The following is a 21726-nucleotide window of genomic DNA, read 5'->3' on the forward strand; positions in this document are numbered from 1 at the left end:
ATATAATATTAATGTTATTTCTAATTTCAACAAAATTATTATTTTTGTAATATCGATATGGTTACATCCCTTTAGAGCGATTGTATTATTACGTTTAAGTATAGAGATTTTTCTGTGTAATCGATGTATGTGTGCAAAAACATGCTAGTCTGTCCATTTTGTAATAGTTTGAGTTTGTAAAGACACAAATTATTTTTGTGAATGTGTGATTGTGTTTCAAAGTGTGAGTTACCCTCCCCGCACCAAAACCGGCAGAAAGTTTAGTTAGAACATTTGCCAGCGTGCTCCATCCATTACTTAATGATCTAAGGTATGTATAGATAGAAAGAAATAATGTTATTGTTACTTTGAAAACTAACATTATTGAACGCACCTAAATCAAAATTCAAATGTCAACGTCACTTCATAAGTTTTGCTTCGACGTCAATTTTATAAACATCAACAATATTTAATTTTTTAGCTAAAATACCACATGAACTGTTTGTAATTCATTGAGCTTAAACAATATGAATATTTGTAGAACTTGTCTAGCTCCAGAATCTACAAAAAATATCCATGACTTGCCAAAAGGGATTCAAGAAGAATCAAAATCTCATACTGAAATAATGCAGTTTTGTGTAGACATTGAGGCAAGTAAACGCAGTTAAATTATACATTAACGATTAGTTATGAATTACATAAAATAACTTGTTAATTATTACACTTTTCTAGATAGTACCGGACCAAAAGGTTAGTACAAACCTTTGTGAAACATGTTTTCAAAAGATTGTTGACATATACAAGTTCAAAGAGCAGGCAATAAAGAATAATGAATATTTACAAACACAGTCTGTTATTAGTATTGACATAAAAAAATGTCCATTTGAAGGCGATAACTCTTTCAAACAATTTGATGACGATTTTAAAGATAATGATGATAATTTTATATACGAAGGCCCACAAATTGAGGTAAAAAACGAAGTAGATGTAAAAGAAGAAACTGAATCTAGAGATTTCGAATCTGATGATGAACTTCTTAGTACTATTAAGAATATCAAATATGCTTATGTGACTGAAGACGTTAAGGAAAATTGTAAGTATTTAGCATGTATAAATGTAATATAACTATTGCTGACGGTAGCATATTGATATAAGTCATTAATGAAAACAATCTGGCAAACATATTGAGCCATTTACATAATTTGTTTAACTGTAGATTTACTGGCTCCCATAAACATTAAACATAACAACCATCCAATATTGTAACATTTAAATCTTAACAAATTAATTCATACTTCAACAGTACCAACAACACAAGATAAAAAGAAAACAGGACGCAAGAGAATAATAAAGAAAAAAATCAGAGAGACTCAAATATGTGAAGAGTGTGGGAAAAGTGTTAGAAATATCAAGGCTCATATGGCTCTGCATCAACCAAAGAGTGCACAAAAGAAGTACCAATGTGAATACTGTGATAAAGAATTTAGAAGTTATGGGGCACGCTACAAACATATAAAAATAAAACATTTTGGTGTCAAGGACCACTGTTATTTATGTAATAAGAGTAGGTGATTTTATTCAAAAGAGAAATTAATAATTTAAATTAATAATATTTGAAAGAAAATAACCTGGTATAGACAAAGTTTATTAATATATTGATTTTATTTAATTCAAGAAATCTAAGCAAATCTGTGATACCAAAGATCATTAATATCTTTATAGCTGTTCTTAAATTGTGTTATTGTCTCTTCTTTTCATAAATATGCCTTTTTGTTTTGATTTGAATTAGAATTTTACACTTATTTCTTTAAAAATACTAAACTTTGAAACTTCCAGAAGTAGTAAGTCTAAAGACCCATATACTTAACACGCATGACACAAGCAGCTTGCCATTTGAGTGTAATGTTTGTAGTCGCCGCTTCATATCGCCGTCCAGGCTGAAGGAACACATGCTCACACACACCAAGGAGAAACCCTTCAAGTGTGATGTGTGCAATAAGAGATTCCAGAATAAACCCCTTTTGATGATTCATACGTAAGTTGTTTTTACATTGTCTTGGAGCTTAGCTGTGCTGAAAGGCTTGCAATAAGTTGATATTCATAGATTGCAAATTTCAAAAATCACAATAACTTCTTGTGACTTTTAACGAAGTTCTCAAAATCCGATCTTGTCAGCAAGTGTGTAGTTTCAACTCACCACTACAATAAGGAAAGCTTACGTGCCCTTCAGTAGTTTTGGACTAATCATGCAATAATTTTTACAGGCGACAAGTTCATGATAAGGAAAAACATCATCTGTGTCAGTTCTGCTCTAAGAGCTTTTTCAAGAAGTATGCATTACAAAGACATTTAAGGTATTGTATATAATTTCTATTTCTAACTATTAATATATGTATGTTTTCAATTAATCTTAACATTAGGTTTAATTTCCATTGTTTCTCCAAAAAAATCAACTAAACCTAGATTAAAGTGCCTATAGAAATTTTACCAATTGTAATATTTTGTCCCTACCAATTATATTATAAGAAAAAAGGTGTACATAGATTACCAACACAATATTCGATCTTTGTAAACGGCACTGACGTACACACGATTAGACATCAAAGTGTGAGGGTGTGATGCAACTGTCGTGAGCGAAAAAGAGACAATTGAAGTAAATTTAGCCAATTAGCCCACATTTCTACGTGCCAATTCCGTTGCGCTATAATCCCCTACTAATATGATTTTTTTAATTTATTTATCAATACTAATCGGCACGTTCTATGTGTCTCTATATCATTGATCATTGGTTACTATCATCAAACTGAATTCTTATCAAACAGGAGTCACTCCAAAGAGAAGCCGTACGAATGCAAGAAATGCGGCAAATGGTACTCCTGTAGTACTGTACTCAAGAACCATCTGCTTTTACATGAGAATGAAAAGAAGTTTAGCTGCAAGTACTGTGATATGACATTCGCTAATGCTAAGTGAGTATACTGGCCAATATCATACGAATTACATTTATGTCTCTTCTCCTTTTTTATTGATTATTGGAGCAAAAGTTGATATAAAAATTTCATTTCATTTCATTCATTACATTTCATGTACCTAAGTAAAAATGTTTTTTTTTTCTGAATAAGTGAACCGGTTCTTAATTATTTCAGGTAATAATAAACAGGGGTTATAAATCCCAACCCACATACTTTTGTTTTTACGATAGTATCAAAATCGAAAATAATATACCAAAAGTCTTTATAAACTGATCATTATTGTAAAGTTTAAATTTTTTTTCTAATATGTTATCTTAATTTCAGATACATCTATAAGCACATGGTGGTTCACACGAAAGAGAAGAAATACCCGTGCAAGTACTGCGGAGTGAGGTTCGGCAGATCCGACCATCGCGCGAGACACGAAAAGACTGCCCATGAAAAACATTTTACTTCTGACGCGTGATTCTAATATAGTTATTTTTTTTATTATTTCCAAGAAACTGAAATGATAGTTAAGTCGGTCCATACAACTTGTTTTTAACTAAATGAAACGGGAACCATGGTTGAAAATTATACATAAGTACGTAAGGAATTATGTTGAGAAATGTTGAAAATAAATTATATTTGTTATGGTACAGAGTGTTTTATTCTATTCACCTATAATTACAAAAAAACGATAGAGCACTACAACCAACAATGAAATAAAACGAGATATTTTTATCCAATATTAATATATTTTTCAATAAATATGTAATAACATAGACAAATTACTCAGTCCAAAAGATCATAGACAGTACTCAGTTGCACTCATTCTCACTCTACGGAGTACGGTCGCACTGCTCTGGCAGTATAGGTACATATAATATAAGCAAACATGACACAGTTCACACATTACAATAAATCATCTAAAATCACTCCTCATCTGGTTTTTCGGCTATATTTTCAAAGCCCTCCTCCTTTACTTCACAAGTGCAATCTTCGACCAACCTCGGGGACTCATTAGGAGAATGTATATTCAAAGTATTCGCAATCATATCCAGTTTATCTTGCAAATAGGGATATTCGTTAGTCAAAGTGCGAACAATGTGTTTGAGTTTATCGTTCAGGGCTTGTCCCTGGTTGAACTCTGTAATGACAACTGCTCTAGGCTTCCTCACACGAACCGATTGCCGCTTTATAGCCGTAGCTAGTTCGGAACCCAAGCGCTGGCTGCGGACCACTCGTTCTAGAAGCTGTCAATGAAAAAAAATTGCTTTATTACAATAGTAGATCAAACAAATATGAACAAAAGGTTAGATTAAAACAACAGATGGAATTAAATGAATAGTTTAAAAAAAATGTAATAACAAATTATTTTGAATTGAAGTGTTTTTTAGCTTTCAAATAGCACCGAATTACAGCGAAATACGTCGTATGCGTACGCACGCATTCGGTCTGTGCAGTGCATTTTTTTTTTAATTAGTAAGAAATAGGAACTAAAATGTACGCAAACGAGAAGTTTTAGAATATGTGATATTGTAATATCGCACCCATTGTTTATTCTGCTCCGCCTCCTGTATGTCCCGCATGAGTGAGGCGACGCGCTCCTCGAGCTGCGCGTTGAGCGCGCTCGTGTCCGCCGTCTCACGCTCGAGCCGCAGCTGCTCGTTCTGCAGCGATTCGTAGCGCAGCTTTGTTTCTGATAAATCCTGGTAATAGGATTATATTCAAAACGTGGATAAAGAGGTCTTGATATTGATTTTGTATGTTATTTAGCTTAAATACGCATAACTATTATAAAAAGCTGACTAGGTATACTGATTGTTTAAACTACCTAAAAAAGAAACCATAGGGTTGCCGATAGATTTGCCAAATGAGGTTTTGTTTGTATAGCTAATTTGCAATTAACCGTAGAACGCTAGTGGCAATCTTACATTAAATGCTACTACGATCAATAGAAATTAGTATTATGAGAAAAATATACATTTTGAAATTACAGATCTGGATTACAGATACAGTGAATGTTTCCACCAACGGAAAGTTTAATTTGATTAAAATGTTTCCATACGTACGGGATTTAAAGGCATTAGTAATACAGTACAGGGGTATATAAATTCAGGGTTTACTCAATCTCAAGCTCACCTTAGTGACCCTTGCCACGTCCGCACGCACGAGCCGCAGCCGGTGGTGGTAGGCCGCCTGCGAGGTGTGCCCCGCGCCGTGCGCGCGCTCCACGGCGGCGGCCGCGCGGCTCTTTTCCATCACCGTCTCGCGCCGCGTCACGTACAGCGCCAGGTCTTCTGCCAGCTTCTCGCTCGTCTTGCGCAGCTGCTCGCGACGCACCTGACACATAATATTGCAAACATGCATCGCACCACACTTCGATCTTAGCATTACACAAATTCAAAACTTTTAGGGGTCGGAATTTAACTTTTGTTCTAGGAAGTAATTTATTAGTTGAAGTATGATAGTCGTAAATAATTCAAGTATCTATACTTATAATAAACTATACGTAACATCTGAAAACGTGGAGGAAACAATTCTTCCAATGATTTATTTTACATCACTCACTTCCATACGGTGTATCTCTGCTCTCATCTGTCCAATTTCACCGGCTGCTGATTTAGCGTTTTGAATGTTCCGTTTAAGATCAACGGCTAGAATACCCTGAAAGAATAGATATAGTATTAAATCGAGCTTACTAATTTTAACATGTATTATTATTTCGATCATGTTTTACAACCAGTACTTACCTTTCTTTGCCATATTAGAGCCTCTCTTTGAACCCGATCAAGATCTTGGGTCAAATTGATCTTCTCTTTTTCCATTGCTTCAATATCCTCCTCCAGTTGAATGATCTCCGTTTCAGCATCCTTAAGAAAAATATTATTAGAGAGTTTCAAATTTATGAAAGTATTAAACGTGACTTTCATAGTCAACAATATTCAGAAGTTCCAGTTTTCGGGATAGGATTTTCTTTAAAATCTAAAGAACAAAAGAAAAGACGAAATAATATTTAATTAAAATTACTTATTTGGTATTTCCAAACCAAACTCTTTTTTACGTACGGTCTACTAGAAAATTAAATGTATCGAATAGGTTAGCGGAATACACATAGTCGCTTGCCACTAACAATTGTAACTGCAGCTATGTATTTTAACGTGACATTTCACATTCAAATTAAATATACTTGGACACAGAAACATTTTCCTCCAACCCACCTTCAAGCTAGCCGCGTACTCATGTGTAATAGCGAGGTTCGTCTTGTGCGCGTACTCATTCCGCTCAGTGGAGTCCTTCCTCGTGCGCTCGAGCACCTCGAGCCGGCCGCGCAGCTCCCGCAGCGTGCGCTCCACGCGCGACCGCTCCTCGTCCACGCGCTCGCACTCCGCTTGTATGCGCATTGTTTTCTGCTCGCAGATTTGGATCTCTGCTTGGCATGTGTTTTGTGGTTGAGAAAAACAGGAAATATAATATTTTTTTGTGTAAATGAAGATTTCTCATACATCAGTTGTATTGTGGATGTACAGATTTATCTATTTTAGAGAAATAGGGAATAATAGGAAAGAATCCAAATTTTTATTTTTTTTGATGGATATATATTTAGATTGACGTATATAAATAAAGCTTCTAAACATATCAAACAGGGTATAAAAAATAAATTATTTTATTAAACGTAATGCTCACACAATCGTTTTTACTGACGTGCTAAACCACTTCTTACACATAACAAATTGTTCCACTAACGCTTATTAATAAGATTAACATCCGATATAATCTTGTGATGCTGCGAGGTGAGTTTGACCACGTGGCCCTGCAGCCGCAGCCACTCGTGCTGCATGCTCTCGGTGCGCTCCCGCAGTGTCTTGATCTGCTGCTCCAGCTCTTCGATGCGACGCTCTTGCGGGGATTTCAACTAAATTGCAAGCATGTTTATGAATTTGATTTGACACAATATGTTAAAAGTTAGGTGGAAACCAAGACAAAAAGTGAAAATCATTTTTTTTAAGATACGTACAAACATTGCATTGCATTGGTGTTTGTTATTTTAAATAAAAATAATAAAATGATAAAAAATCGCAATATCTTTATAACAACACACACAATACACATGATATTACTTCATATTTTATTTCGATTATTTGTGCAAAACTCACATCAAAAACTTCCTTAAGCGCATTATACTTCTTCACAATGATATCAAGTTCTCGCTGTTTCCTCAGAATGACCAACGATTTCTGATCGTACTTTTCTTGGAGACGCTCGATTTCTTTCTCCCTCTCTCTCACTTTACCTAACGTTTCATCGAGAATTATCTTGTTCTTGGCTTGCTTATTTCTATTCACTTCAATGTCGAGCATCATCTTTGCGTGATTATTTTCCATGGCCATTAAGTTTATCTCCTAAAAAACAATGGCAAAAATAAGCTTGGCGAAAGAATAATAAAAAGTTAGATAATAGTCAGGTCAGAAAATTTTAACATTTTTCCTATTACTTATTATCTTTTTTAATATATTGATAAGTAACCTGTTTACGAGACATTTCCCTCATCTTCTTGATACCATTGGCCATGGACTCTACAGCTTTGTCGTTTAAGAGACACTCTTGAAGGTTGGTCAGTATTTCGTTTTCTAATCTCAATTTTTGTTCTATACGATGATCGTACTCTTTCTCTGTGCTTTTCAAAATGTTTCTCATTGTTTGATTTTCCTGAAATTTTAATTTTATTATGAATGTATTTTATCTTTCTGAATGTATCTCGAACTAAACAAGAAATATTCATACCGAATTAATCATATCCTGATCTCGTTGTGTCATCTCAATTGATTCAGTAAGCTGTGCAATTTGCGCTTCTAGATTAGCCCTCCTTGTTTCTTCTGTTTCGTCTAAAAAAATATCAAGAAAATACAGGAAAAACAACAAAAGCAAAAGCAATTTCAAAGGTATATGAATGAAAAAATACTTACAAAGTTTTTTGGCACCCATAATATCATACTCAAGTTTATCTTTATTCATCGCAAGCTCCTTCCCTTTGTTCATTTCTTCCATCGTGACTTTCTTAGTTATCTCTAAATTGTTTAACAGCGTGCGGTAATTTTCTTGGAGGACTCTATAAACGTGTAAAGTATTGGCCACTGTTATTTTATGTGATGATTATAATATATTCAATTTGGTTTAGGTTATAAATAATAAATACATAAAATTCTCTTTTTTTTTATTTATAAGTAGGTATGCTGTAAGCCACGTACCTGTAATCGTCTCTTACGGAATCGTAAACCTTGTCTCTCTGCTGAATGTTGATCAGTACTGAATTCCACAAGCTCACGAGGCGCTTCTTGTCCAATTCCAAATCTTCCAGCTCCGCTGAGTATGCCGTCACCTATTCGTATAATAGCAATAAAATGTGTAATAGATCTTCCTGACACTTCCTGACACTACTTTTATAGGTAGGTATTTTTATATCTTCTGCTGCTTCTTATTAAACAGCAAATTAGGATAAAGATATAAAGATAATAATATTAACTATGTTCTTTACAAAGTGATAATTTTCTAAAACGGGAAGATGCACAGGATCTTTGTATAAATTGTGAAGACGTACCTTATCATTAACTTTCTCCATTTCATTATTTTTCACCTCCAGTTGCTTTTGGAACATTTCTAGTTTTGATTCTAATTTCCAAACTTCATTACTCAAGCCGTATATAATCATATCCTGTGAATTAAAATAATTTATTTGACTAAAATATTACGGTACATCAAATCTTTATCAGTCTAGTCTATATAATTTCGTTTCTATATTTAAAAAAAATGTTGTGTGGTTTTATGAAACCACGGTAAAAGTGAAACTGTTCGAACGGTTCCGAACACTGCTTTGTGTAGCGCATGTCGCGTGACGGTCGGCTGCCGCGATACGTACGCGACATGCGCTACACAGACCAAAAAGTTTGAGACGATGTAATAAAAGTTTCACTTTAAAAAAATTGCGATATAGCATGATGTTTTTGTCAAGAAACTCAAGTGGGTGTCTTAGTCAGTAGTCTCCTCGCACTATGCCTCTTGTTAGTACTTCTAATATTTAGCATATAGTGGCTCTACAACACAGTACCAGTTGCCGCTTCTCATCAGCGAGCGCCCGCTTCTCGGCGCGCATCTTGTCCGACATGCGCTGGCTCACGGTCAGATCGGACTCGGTCTCCTCGCGCCATGCTTCGAGCTGCCGACACAAGCTCGTTAGCGCCTCCAATTCTTCTGTTGCTTCACGCTCTGATAGTTATTAAAGCTTTTTGTAAGACAACCATTAAAAACACGAATAAAAAAGGTATCTTATTAATTGTTACTCTATAAAAGATTACAAGAGATTCGCCAGGCTAAAAGAAAAATTCATTGCGAGCATATTTACAAGTCAACATTTCAATCAAGTTTAAATAATCCATTTTACCAGCAAAATAAATTACCAGTCATAATCATTTGGTCAAGTTTCTCCTTAGCCTTCTGGTACTGCTCGTTCGCGTCCCGCGCGCGCTGCTCCGCGGCTTGTCTCTCCGACGTGCTCTTGGCTAATGTCGTTTCATATTCTTCTATCAATACCTGTATAATAGAGGCAATAATTATTGTGTTCTGAATATTGGCACTTTATTTTCGAGCTTTATTATCAACCGTTTATATGCAATCATCATAAAGATTATAGATTACCAACAAAACAAGCTAACAAACAAATACATACTCTCTGCGCATTGGTATCATGGTCACTTCGATAAATAGCTTCCAAATCCCTTTCATATCCTTGTTTGCTCAGTCTCAGCTCATCGCGCTACAAATAAATTATATGAATTAATATTGTAGTACTAGTATCATAATTAACAAACAGAAATCTGCTTTTCTAGAAAGTAATACCAAATTTAAGATTTCCTCCTCGGCGAGAGCATTTTCTTTCTCCAAGAATTGCTTGAGGGTTTGTTGGAAGCGCTGCATCAACGGATGAGTAGACTCGAGTACCGCTGGCATCGCACCCATTGGACGTTTGCTGCGCCATCTGTTAACGATATAAATCAGAGTAAAATACTTTTATATTTTCTCTGAACAACGAATCAATAAACTGCCAAAAAATGTCTCTGTGATCCTGTGATTTAATACAATGTTAAATCGTGCATTAGAAATATGTAATTAGGACAGAATAGACAGAGACTCTATTTTTTTTAAACCTAACAAGCCCAAAGGATCTTTACTAAACCATTTACACTCAGCATATAGTAGGTATAGTTAATACACGTACTCGTCAAAAACTTCTCTCCCAGCTTTATTGCATTTGCACTCATCGATGGGACAGCGGCAGCACCTGCACTCACCGTCTTCGGCTGGTGGGGAATCACACTGGCATCCTTCAGTCTCCTGTTGAATGCAAATTGATTGATAGTGTTAATGTTTATTTAAATTGGGTTCTAAAAATATTTTCGCCGTATGGTTATTTAGAGCTATTTATTAATGAGAGAAAATGAAGACCAGTGATTTGAGCTTGAATTTCAGAGTACGGTTAGTTAAATCAAATGTTGAGTAGATCGTTGTCAAGTATCAAAAAATAAAGATATAAAAGTTGCAATAACACATAGTACACAAAAACACAGAGAGAAATAAGTAATGAGCTGTGGCTATGGCTCTACATTGAAATGCAATTTAACAAACTCAATCAAAAAAATATAGTTAAATACACTAAAGCTACTACTACCTACATCATACCTGCGGAAATATAAGCGTTTCATTTCTATAGTATATGCATTGCTCATTATGTTTGACGAGATCGTGTTCATCCTTTGGGCAGAAACACAAGGGAAGAGATGCCTGGCTCTCAGTAGGACTCTCTGTGCAAGGGCATTTCTTTTCCTCCTCACCTGACATTATTGGCGAGGAAATAAAATATTTTTTACTATTTCGTACACTTTGTATGAAGAATATGGATACAAAATCAAAGGTTTCTATGCAATTGTTATGTTGCTAAGAGGATGGGAAATGATGGGAAATCAGTCAGAAAATCGTTCCAAAAATGTTTGGATTAAAATTATTCAATTATAGATCAATTGTTATTAAATTAAAAAAAATACATATAGCATCATGTAAATTAGTGGTATAAACTTGAATTATATAAAAAATTCCTACATTTCAACATCATTTCAAACTTTTTTTTCCCGCCGTAGCATTAACCTACTCTGAGGTAATTGTGCAGTTGCCATAGCAACAGCAACGCGTAAACAAACAATTAATGGGAATAACTTATTCCTATTTACTCCAGTGTACTCTTCCTCTAAAATATTATGGTAAATTGTATTTATAATATTTTGAAATATGTAGTAATTTAATTTTATGTAAACTACGGCAAGTATTCCAATAATCCACAGATTTTATCCCGAGCAAAGCCTGCCAGTGATGGTAAAATGGGAAGAAGCGATTCTGCAAAAAAACATTTTCCCGAACTGGAAGACTTTCTCATGAAGAGAGATTACAGTGGAGCTATCACAATGCTCGAGGTGTGATTCATTTAGGACATCCTATTACCCTATTGCGTAATCGGTTAAGAAAATAAAATTTTCGGATGAATATACCTAGTACCAAAATCACATATTATGTTAGGTTTAAGTGATATATCGCAACTTGCTTTTCAACTTTCATAACTCAAGTTATAATTTTAGTATCGATACGTTTGCGACGTAAACCTTCGAAATGTGTATGCTTTTATTTAATGTGTCTATTTTTCTACTTTAAACCATTTTTCTAAAATTAATACCTACGTATCCCACAGTTTCTAGCGCATGAAGGCAACACAGAAGTGTGGGTACCAGTCTGGATCGCGTGGTGCCGGTTTCATCTGGGCGAGTACCGGCGCGCGTTGGACAAGTACTTGGAGATACGGGATAGAGAGAATCTGGACTCGCGCGTAGCTGATAATATTGCATTGGACATCGCTGTTTGCTACTTTTACTTGGGTATTTACAATATAAATAAAAATAATGATTCGAAAGGCAACGTTCGAGATAGTGTTGTAGAATGTAGAGCAATGAATAATTCATGCGAATGTGTATATGACATAGGTCCCAAATTACGACATCAAAATTCAATCATGGAAATGGCATGAGAAAAGTTAAAAATTTTTTTACAGGTATGTATAAAGAGTCACAAGAAACTGTAAAAGAAGCGCCGAAATGTGCTTTGAAGGTAAATATCTATTTGTCACAAATTGTTCTAACATAAGATTAACACGCAATACAAAATATTGGGAACGATTTCAGAACCGTCTTGAATTCCACTTGGCTCACAAACTAGGGGACGAGGAAGCTCTCATGCGCGCACACGCCACGCTACGTGATGTTCCTGAAGACCAGCTTAGCTTGGCCTCTGTCCACTACCTGAGAGCGCACTACCAGGAGGCTATCGATGTTTATAAAAAACTACTTTTGGATCGACGGTATAATTGATTAGTAATTTTGTTTTTATGGTTAATGGTGAAATTAAAATTGGGATTATTATTTTGCGTTTTTTCAGTTATAAAAGATACGAAAAAGGCAATATGGAATGGGTCAAGATTCTTCCACAAATTTCTTGGTAATTGTGGCTTAGAGTAAAGATAAAAAAGTATTTTGCCATGTAGAGCAGATTCATATAAAGTAGCTTATCATTTTATTATTGAAAATTCCTCAATATTTTTATCATTACAGTTCCGAAATAGATTCCAAATAAATTTAACCTGTAGCCTGTACCTACCAACTATCTTTTGCCAAGTACCTACTCCGTATTTGGCAAAATATTTGTTTCATAATATATATCAAGTGCGAATGACTATAAATAATGTTGTTTGACTCTACAGTAATTACATGGCGTTAAATGTTTACGTGGCGTTATGCTATTATAAGTTGGACTACTACGACGTCTCTCAAGAGGTTCTAGGAGTGTATCTAACGCAGCATCCAACTTCCACTATCGCATCTAACCTCAAAGCTTGCAACTTGTTCAGGTTATCCGATTTAGCACATATTTTGATTAATAATAAGCTTGTGGCTTCTCATTTCAGTTGCTAATTTCCTGATTCAAAAGTATAATCTCATACAACGCGTAAATAAGATAGATGGTAAATGTTGTAAAATTAAATGAAAATTTTCAGATTATACAATGGAAAGTCCGCTGAAGCAGAGCTGAAACAAATATCATCCGATCAGCACACGTTTGGGCAAGATCTTGTCAAACACAATTTAGTTGTATTTAGGAACGGAGAAGGAGCACTTAAGGTACCTATAGACGAATTACGGAATATGAATGTATGAATGAAGCACTCGTGTTGCATGCAAGTAAATTTAATTGTGTGCGATTTATTTGTTAAATAATATACCCAAGTGAAAAAAATACATAAAAACGTAACCTATGTTTGAGCTTTCGCTTTATTTTAATTTGTTCTTTATCATAATAAAATTAATGATAATCGCCTAAAACATTGTCAGACACTCCCCGAGCTGGTGGACGTGGTGCCCGAAGCGCGGCTGAACCTGGCGGGCTACCGGCTGCGGCACCGCGAGCCGCTGGAGGCGCGCGCGCTGCTCGAGCCGCTGCAGCCCTCCTCGCCGCTGCACTACATACTGCGCGGCGTGGTTGCCGTGCGGCTGTACAATGAGACTGGCGATGTGAGTTATATTACCTGTAAATTTACAGGTGCAGGCAGTGCAGCAGATGCTTTGTTATATCATCCATAAAAATATAATCTATAAGTGGCACCATAATGGTACTGCTGATCTAAACCATATTTAAAGGTATTCCTAGTGATCTCTATTGAGAAATTCATACTGCTAAACAACATTTTTAAGTGAAACTTCTTTAGGCTCGTTGGGTGTAAAATTTCAAGGTCCCGTCATGGCAATACCGTCATGTCGTGGAGAGAGGCAACGATTTAGGCATCTTTGCATCTGGCCAAAGAAGTTTCACTTCTGACACGTGTGCTCGGCACACACGCACTTTTTTTTATTAATTTCAATTAATAATCCAGGAGGAGCAAATGAAGTTAGCTCAACAAAGTTTCCACATAGTAGGCAGCTCGGTCTCTGAGTGCGACACGATCCCGGGCCGCCAGTGCATGGCCTCCTCCTACTTCCTTGCGGGACAGTTTGAGGAGGTGCTGGTGTATCTCAACTCCATCAAGAGCTTCTTCGTCAATGATGATACTTTCAACTTTAACTATGCTCAGGTGATTTCTGATTTTACAATTTATAACTATATTAAAAAGTGACAAACCTTTCAAAATTTGGTAAAACTGTACATTATAGGGCGTGGAATTTGGGGGTAGTGGGGGGTGGAGAGAGGGGGGGTGGGTACTAGGAACTTCCCCTGTAAAGGGGGGGGCGCGAAAATTAATAGTTTTCGAGATATTTACAAATTAAGTTTTGGTCCGCCTAAAGCAAAGGGGGCGCAAAGTAAGGACTTAGAAAATTTTTGATCTAAAGTGAAAATTGTATAGGAATCATAAAATACATAATTTTTATTCAAAACGCTAAAATAAGCATGTTTTATAAAAAAAAACTTTTTCTCTAAAATAAAAAATGGCCGAGATATTCGCCCTCAAAGATTGATGATAAAACCTAACCTAACCCTTTCCCTATCTCCTCATGTCTTTTTTATATTGTCTCAGACACTGTCTTAGCTCCGGCGCTACGGGAAGTGCAGCCCTTCCGCCCTTGCGTGACAAAGCACGGTCGCCCGTACTCCACTTCGCAGCTTCAGCTTATTGGTCGCCTTCGGCGACCAGCCTCAGCCGCTCCGCTCCGCACGGCTCCCGAGCTTTGTCACGGCGGGCGAGGGCTGCTCTCCCTCCGCGCCTCCGGCTTTTTACATGCACTCTAGGGGTAGGGCAAACAAGACCACGTGGAATTCGGGGTTGACAGCTTCGGTTCTGTGGCAAGTCTTATGATAATGCAATGCTTATTTTCGCGTAACGTTTTTTAGCTAGATTCGGACTTTCGCAGCTTAATATTGAATACATAATATTCCATCATTGAAAAAATTTACATTTTACAATCCGTCATGTATCTTGGTAATTATCAAGTTTAGAGAAAAGTTACATGCTTTTATTAGCGTAATCTTTACGATAAAACAATAATAAATAGGTGTTATAATGATACCAACTCCATCAAAAATTTTCTAAGTCCTGCGCCCCCTTTGCTTTAGGTATTTTTTTCCAGTTCCACATTGATCTGAAGCAATTAATATTAATTATTACTTTACAATAATAGTTTTCAATACTAGTAATATTGCATTAGCTCTTTGATTTGAAATATGACAGATTTAATGTAATAGACATTAGTATGACCTGTAGTTTTTTTTTTTGTTTGAGTGGGAATCGCCCTAAAGTCGCTTCTGGCACTCGCCGGCCGCTGCCGCGGCACGCTCGCTTCGCTCGCTCGGCTCGTGCGGCAGTTCAAATGTTAACCTAACACGCTCGTCGCTTCGCTCCTCGCTACCTATTTGTATGCTAAAAGTAAAAGTTTAATAACTAGTTTTGTACAGTTTTAGGGCTTAACAGGAGTACGCACGAAACGATCTCGACTGAAAGGTGGCAAACGAACGGTAACTGAAAATGACGTCGTTATTGTTTTGTTCCACGGTACAAAGCGTACAATTAATATTGGACAGCGCTAGTCGTCCGCTAAACGGATGAATAAAATAAATTAGTCGTCCGATTACCGGATGAATAAAATAATTTAATCGTCCGATAACATCTATTTATCTATATAGTTAGGTTATCGGGGTTTCTTTAGAGAACTGCCGCACGTATTATAGGTTTTTTGTGGGGGGAGGAGGGCACACGTAGGTATTTGATTTTTTTTTGCGCGTCGACGGAGGCTCGCTTCGCGGGGCTCCTATTTCTGTGTAGTTTTTTTTTAAAGAAACCTAACCTAACCTAACCTAACGGCTAACCTAACCTAAACTAGATTTTTTTTTGCGCGTCGACGGAGCCCCGCTTCGTGGGGCTCCTATTTCTGTGTAGTTTTTTTTTTTAAGAAACCTAACCTAACCTAACCTAACGGCTAACCTAACCTAACTTGATTTTTTTTTTGCGCGTCGACGGAGCCCCGCTTCGCGGGGCTCCTATTTCTGTGTAGTTTTTTTTTAAGAAACCTAACCTAACCTAACCTAACCTAACCTAAAGGCTAACCTAACCTAAACCTAACCTAATGAATTGAGGGTGAATATCTCCGCCATTTTTGATTTTAGAGAAAAGTTGTTCCTATAAAACATGCTTATATTAGCGTTATCTTTACGATAAAACAATAATAAATAGGTGTTAAAATGACACCAACTCCATCAAAAGTCCTGCGCCCCCTTTGCTTTAGTCCAACCCAACTAGCTTTAGTGTTAAAAGGTTATCTAGTAATCCGAATAATCGGACGATTAAATTATTTTATTCATCCGGTAATCGGACGACTAATTTATTTTATTCATCCGTTTAGCGGACTACTAGACACTTCGATTAATATTTTTGTTAAATTATAAATTGCGAATATTAATAATTTTATTTTATTTAATCTATTTTACAAAAACTATACTTAATAATAATTATTTTTAATGTTGTTGTTAAAAAATATACAAATTTCATAAATAAAATTTAAATTATAATATTTTTTTTGTTAGATAGAAATGTTTTACCTGAAATGAAACGCGTTTGACAATCGCTGTAGGTCAATTTGACACTGTCATAACAGTAAGTTCGCGTTTCAAAGATAAAATGGAGTAAAATTTTCCGATTTTCAAAAATTCGTGACTCAAAAACGAAAAGTTTTCGCGCTGTGAAATTTCAGATTTAGGTTCCATAGGACAATAGCTAACCACAAAAAAAATTACGACTCTCAACTCCACGCCCTATAATGTACAGTTTAGCCCAAAATTTTATTATGTTGTAAATTATTAAATTGTAAAACATTTCTGAACATTAGAAACTTTTTGACTCGGTAAACGCAGCTATCAACGACCCATCGAAAATCTGAAGGTATTACCGACCTATAAAAGTAATTCGAAATTTAAACGTTTCCAGAACTATTCTAGCTATCGGTAGGCAAAGTTATACACGAATGTATTACTTGAGCATCGTATACTTTTACGTTAGTGTGAATAACTGTGCAAAAAAGAGTTAAAATACGTAAGTTGCTGCGGGGTAGCGTGGACGCAGGACGTTTCGTACTGTTCCGTTGTTCCTTCGGGTAAGTACTGTGATTTATCTTTTTAAGACATTTACAAACAAATGACATCTATACTTTAATTTATATTACTAAATGTCAATGCATTTAAGTGTCAACTTTTCATTTCTTACAACATTTTATTAATAAAAAGTAATTTGAAACGATAAAACTTCAAATAAAAATGGGACGGTGTTAGCTTCACCAGTTTAAGTCGTGGCAGGTATCAACGACCCATAAGTCGGCAATGGCAGCAACGTAACTTCTTGTTTTAAATTTCTTTTATGTTATTGTATCACACTAACACAAGTAGTTTTATGGACCAGTTTAAATCTAAGCTATGAGTCTTCATAAAAATGTATTAGCGACTAAACTTTTTTGTCTAGTGTTTATTTTTTAGCGTTGTCAATTTATACAAAGTTATGATATTTTTCGATGATCGGTATCGAATAGTTACAGTAGTAAATCATTGTTTTTTTGTTTAAACAATATGCATTTGTTCATATTTTGTATGACATTAATCAATTATAATCTATTTTATAGTCTGATGGTCAAATGAATTAAAATAACTATTTTTTTTATGGGTCGGTAATACAATTTAGGTTTATACTTACATACTTTATTACCGACCCATGTGGGTCGGCAATAGCAACTATAGGAAGCTATTACCGATCAAATATAGATTGTTTAGTTTCTAATCTACAAATTCAAATTCAAATTGCTTTATTTGCAGAATGTAGAATAAGGATGTTTGTAGATATAGATAATATTGATCCTTAAACATTCTGCTCGTAGTTGAGCGTGCAAATATATTTTTACTACTTTTATGACATAATATGTGCCCATTAATAAATGCTTCTTCATGGTTAAATTAACATAAAACATATACTAATTATATTTTTTTCCAGAAATATGGAGCCACAAAAGCGGCGAAAAGTATACAGTAAAACACAACTCGCCGAAGCAATTAATCAAATAGCATAAGGAAATAAATATCCTAGAGTTTGAAATCCTTAATTTAATATAATATGTACCTATATATATATTATGTTGTATTATGTTGATTAATTTTAAAGTTTATATAATTATTTAGTTCATTACTAAGAAGTACTCATTTGTTTTATTAAAAATAACTATAATAAAAAAATACGAATATATTTGCATTTTTATTTCATTTTATTAAGATCGGCAATCATCATCATCACTAGCTTCTACACATTCCATTGCTGGAAAAAGGCCTCCTCTCACATATACGATCGGGAATAGCTGCATAAAAATCGTTAATAGCTTCACAGCCGTTTTTATGGGTCGGTAATTGCAACAATCGACTAAGTCACATTGTAAATTATTTTTTACAAGATAATCCTTTATTAGAATGTATTTGCTTCAATAAAAACATTTTTTATACATAACACTAGCATATAAAATTAAACTATAAATCTTTAGCAGAACCAGTATACTTAAAAAATATGGTTGATTTTGAAATTGCCTTAGAGGGGTCGTTAATACCTGCGTTTACCTTATGCCTAATTAAGTAAATAATTAACGAAATGTATAAATTACTTAGGCAAAAGTTGGAACGGGATTTTATCGCGAAGCAGAAGAATGTTTGCTCCAAATTCAGGACGAGAACATTCGCAGCTCGTTCACGTACCTCGCCTGCCTGTGTCGGTGTCACGTTATGAATAAGGAGGCACACCTGGCTTGGGAAATTTGTGTAAAGGTATTTCAAATTATTATAAATTGAAAATATAAACCAATTTAATTTAAATAATTTTAACTGTTTTTTTATATAATGATATTGTGTTTCAGTCGGCAGGCACACCGGACAGTTTCGCTTTGTTACAACTGGTAGCGAATGACAGTTATAGAATGGGGCAGTTTCTCGTTGCCGCTAAAGCGTTCCACATGCTCGACAGGTATTCCATCCCTTTGCCATGTATATCTAGCCCTTTTTTTGTTAACTCATATATTTTACATTTTTTTGCAAAACTAACACTTGGCCATAAATTAATATCAACAGTTTTGTTCAAACGAATTCCTATTATTCTCTAGATCTGCTTAACCTTCTTACGTATACTTTTTTATGTTATTTCTTCTTATCTTAAGATTGTGTCTGGGCAATATCTGGCCCCTGGGGTGTCCAATTTTCATAATTCGATGTCAAAATAACATAATAGATTATATGTGTTATACTTTCTATTTTATTTTCGTCTGCGAGTTTCGTCAGTATTAATAAATACTGCTTTCTAGATTAGACGGTGGTCCCGAAATGTGGGAGGGGTTACGCGGCGCGGTGTGCGGGTGCGCGCAGGCCGCGGCCGCCGACCGCACCAACGCGGCGGCGGACCTGCGTGACGCGCTCGCGTTGTTGCGGGGTCCGCGAGCTCACCCGCGCGCTGACCACATTGTGAGACCTATTGCCAAGTGGGCGCAGATGAATCGGATCGCTGTTTAATGTGTAACCACAGATAATTGGATGAAAAGAGAAGTGAAGGGAGATGGAAGATGTGAGATCGAGATAAATTTGCTCAAAGAGAAATGAAGTAGAAAGCTTTGAGGAGCTGTGCAAATTGGTAACAACTTAAAACCAATAAAAAAACGTTATAGGGTGTAAAAATTAAAAACTTACGACCAATAAAAATAGGGTGTAAAAATTAAAGAGAAGGAAAAGAGTAGAGAAGGAAGAAAGTAGTAGTGTGTTGTGTTGATGTAATTGTGGGATATAGTCGGCTTAAAAACTATTGTATAAGGTTGGGTCGCCTAAGATCGGATGTGACATAAGATCGGATGCATGGAATAACTCGCAAACTAGGCAATATTCTCTACTGCTACCAACACTACTAGATCCGCCATTTTGTTCTGCCCCTCTCTTCACTCTGCGGCCGGCCAGCGACCAGATGGGACGTGTACACAGGTGATTCAGCAGAAAAGGTGTATTTTGTGGCGAAAATCGTCGATCCGATCTTACCTACAAAATTTTGATGGCTCATTGTGGAGAGTACTTTCATTGAAATAATGTAATTAATTATTTTGGGGCAGAATTAGCGAATCCTCTTTCCATCTGTATACTTTGATTACGCCTAGGACGTTCACAACCCAAGATCCGATCTTCCCTCCCAATGCCGAAGATCGGACCGAAGTTTAGCTCTTGACTGCGCCTTATGCAATAATGCGCAATAATTATTAACTTTTAATATATTTAACTATCCAATGACGCTATGACTATCAGACCTTAGGGACATTTTCATTATTTAGTCCTAGAACACGGAGGATAAAAGTTTGAGAAACTTAATTAGGATGAGGAGGGAAGACCGGACTAAAAAAACGCAATAAAAAAAAAAACTTCTTTGTCAAATTTTTTGAGGAATTTCCTGACTCAATCATTGATGCTCAATGTATGGACGTAAGTCCGGATGTTTTCCTAATGTTAACATTATTATTAAACGCATAGAAGTGAAGATACTACATAGTCCGATCTTCGGCCGAACTGTTATTTTCTTCACTATGGTAAGTCGAAAAAAGTCTGCTTTTTAGGCTCTAAATTTGCTTAGATAGATAGCATCTACGCAAACCAAAAAATTAGGGGTTAAACAATATTTTCTTGTCATCAATTTACAGTTGACCGCAACAGAAAAACGACATCGAATCATGAGAAATAAAATAAAAAATACAGTACGTATAAAATTTTCGGCATATGCGTCCGATCTTAGGCGACCCAACCTTAATGTATAAAAGCTTAGTCTGGACTCTGGAGTGTCATGTTATGTATGTAATTTAAAGATTACGTCAAATACAAATATTTAAATACATGCGGTGTTTTATTTATTTATATTCCTTTAGAAATAAATTATTTTTTTATTTTTATCTTATCAACCCAGAACCCTATTAAATTACCAGTTTAAGATTGGCGACATATCCGCAACTAATTTAACCGCGTTTGCGAAATACATATAGACCGGGAGATACTGACACAAAATTTCGAGTCATTTGTAACAGGATGGCGGTTCTACAGGGGTCTTAGTACGCAATGACAAAAAGAAAAATGATGGTGTGAACGCTGGTACCGGTGGGTTAGTCGCGTGGGCGTTAGTCGAACTCGTCGGAAAAATAGCGAAAGTCAAACGATTTGTAACACAAAAATTTTAGAATTTACCGATAGCCCATAAAAAAGAAGTAGGCGGTAGTGTCATGCCATACTTTTCCGGTATGACTTACAGCCCGCCATACCGACGCGAATGTGTTGATTTAAAAAAAACAATTATTCAACCATTTGTACCAAGCTAACTTTTGCACAGGTAACCATCGTCGTGCAGCCATTTACGAAAATCGCCATGCCATACTTTTCGGACGATTCCAAATGGTCGCCATACCGCCGAAAATCTGCAAAAATTTTTTATTTCGCCTATCTTTTTGTACCAGTATTGCATTTGGCTTTTTGGAGAGTATTTGATAAAATGTGACCATTATTATATTTGCCATACTTCTAGTAGGGGGAAAAAGTGCTGTCATACTTGAAAAATAAATTTATTATTAATTTATATAAGTGAAGATTTCCAACACCTAGATCTTTGAAATTTTGTATTTATATT

General features: G+C 35.6%; 3 protein-coding genes across 3 annotated transcripts; 2 read left to right on the plus strand and 1 right to left on the minus strand.

Annotated features, from left to right (window-relative positions):
• Nucleotides 1-477: 477 nt before the first annotated feature.
• LOC149906348 (uncharacterized) lies at nucleotides 478-3589 on the plus strand. Its single transcript, XM_090104483.1, has 7 exons — nucleotides 478-629; nucleotides 712-1072; nucleotides 1283-1543; nucleotides 1816-2014; nucleotides 2244-2333; nucleotides 2802-2948; nucleotides 3276-3589. Exons 1-7 carry the CDS (start codon nucleotides 507-509, stop codon nucleotides 3415-3417), a joined length of 1323 nt encoding a protein of 440 aa, XP_089960609.1. The 5' UTR covers nucleotides 478-506; the 3' UTR covers nucleotides 3418-3589.
• Nucleotides 3590-3699: 110 nt separating this feature from the next.
• Nucleotides 3700-10950, minus strand: l(2)41Ab (lethal (2) 41Ab). Its single transcript, XM_090104459.1, has 19 exons — nucleotides 10668-10950; nucleotides 10207-10322; nucleotides 9828-9966; nucleotides 9658-9744; nucleotides 9389-9521; nucleotides 9040-9197; nucleotides 8533-8646; nucleotides 8183-8313; nucleotides 7901-8043; nucleotides 7719-7819; nucleotides 7461-7643; nucleotides 7091-7336; nucleotides 6681-6849; nucleotides 6155-6363; nucleotides 5687-5806; nucleotides 5505-5600; nucleotides 5076-5276; nucleotides 4484-4642; nucleotides 3700-4186 (listed from the first exon to the last, which is right to left on the minus strand). The coding sequence occupies exons 1-19, from the start codon at nucleotides 10824-10826 to the stop codon at nucleotides 3866-3868; spliced, it is 2985 nt and encodes a 994-aa protein (XP_089960585.1). The 5' UTR covers nucleotides 10827-10950; the 3' UTR covers nucleotides 3700-3865.
• Nucleotides 10951-11329: 379 nt separating this feature from the next.
• On the plus strand, nucleotides 11330-19753 carry Ttc26 (tetratricopeptide repeat domain 26). The gene is made up of 12 exons (XM_090104854.1): nucleotides 11330-11452; nucleotides 11725-11908; nucleotides 12082-12137; nucleotides 12212-12387; nucleotides 12465-12524; nucleotides 12787-12933; nucleotides 13081-13204; nucleotides 13415-13594; nucleotides 13954-14151; nucleotides 18702-18857; nucleotides 18947-19053; nucleotides 19388-19753. Exons 1-12 carry the CDS (start codon nucleotides 11360-11362, stop codon nucleotides 19590-19592), a joined length of 1686 nt encoding a protein of 561 aa, XP_089960980.1. The 5' UTR covers nucleotides 11330-11359; the 3' UTR covers nucleotides 19593-19753.
• Nucleotides 19754-21726: the final 1973 nt, after the last annotated feature.

The sequence above is a fragment of the Colias eurytheme genome, chromosome 8, assembly GCF_061535395.1.
Source record: "Colias eurytheme isolate Ceu_HAF_F1 chromosome 8, ilColEury1 Martin Lab GWU primary, whole genome shotgun sequence".
Classification (NCBI taxonomy): Eukaryota; Metazoa; Arthropoda; class Insecta; order Lepidoptera; family Pieridae; genus Colias; species Colias eurytheme.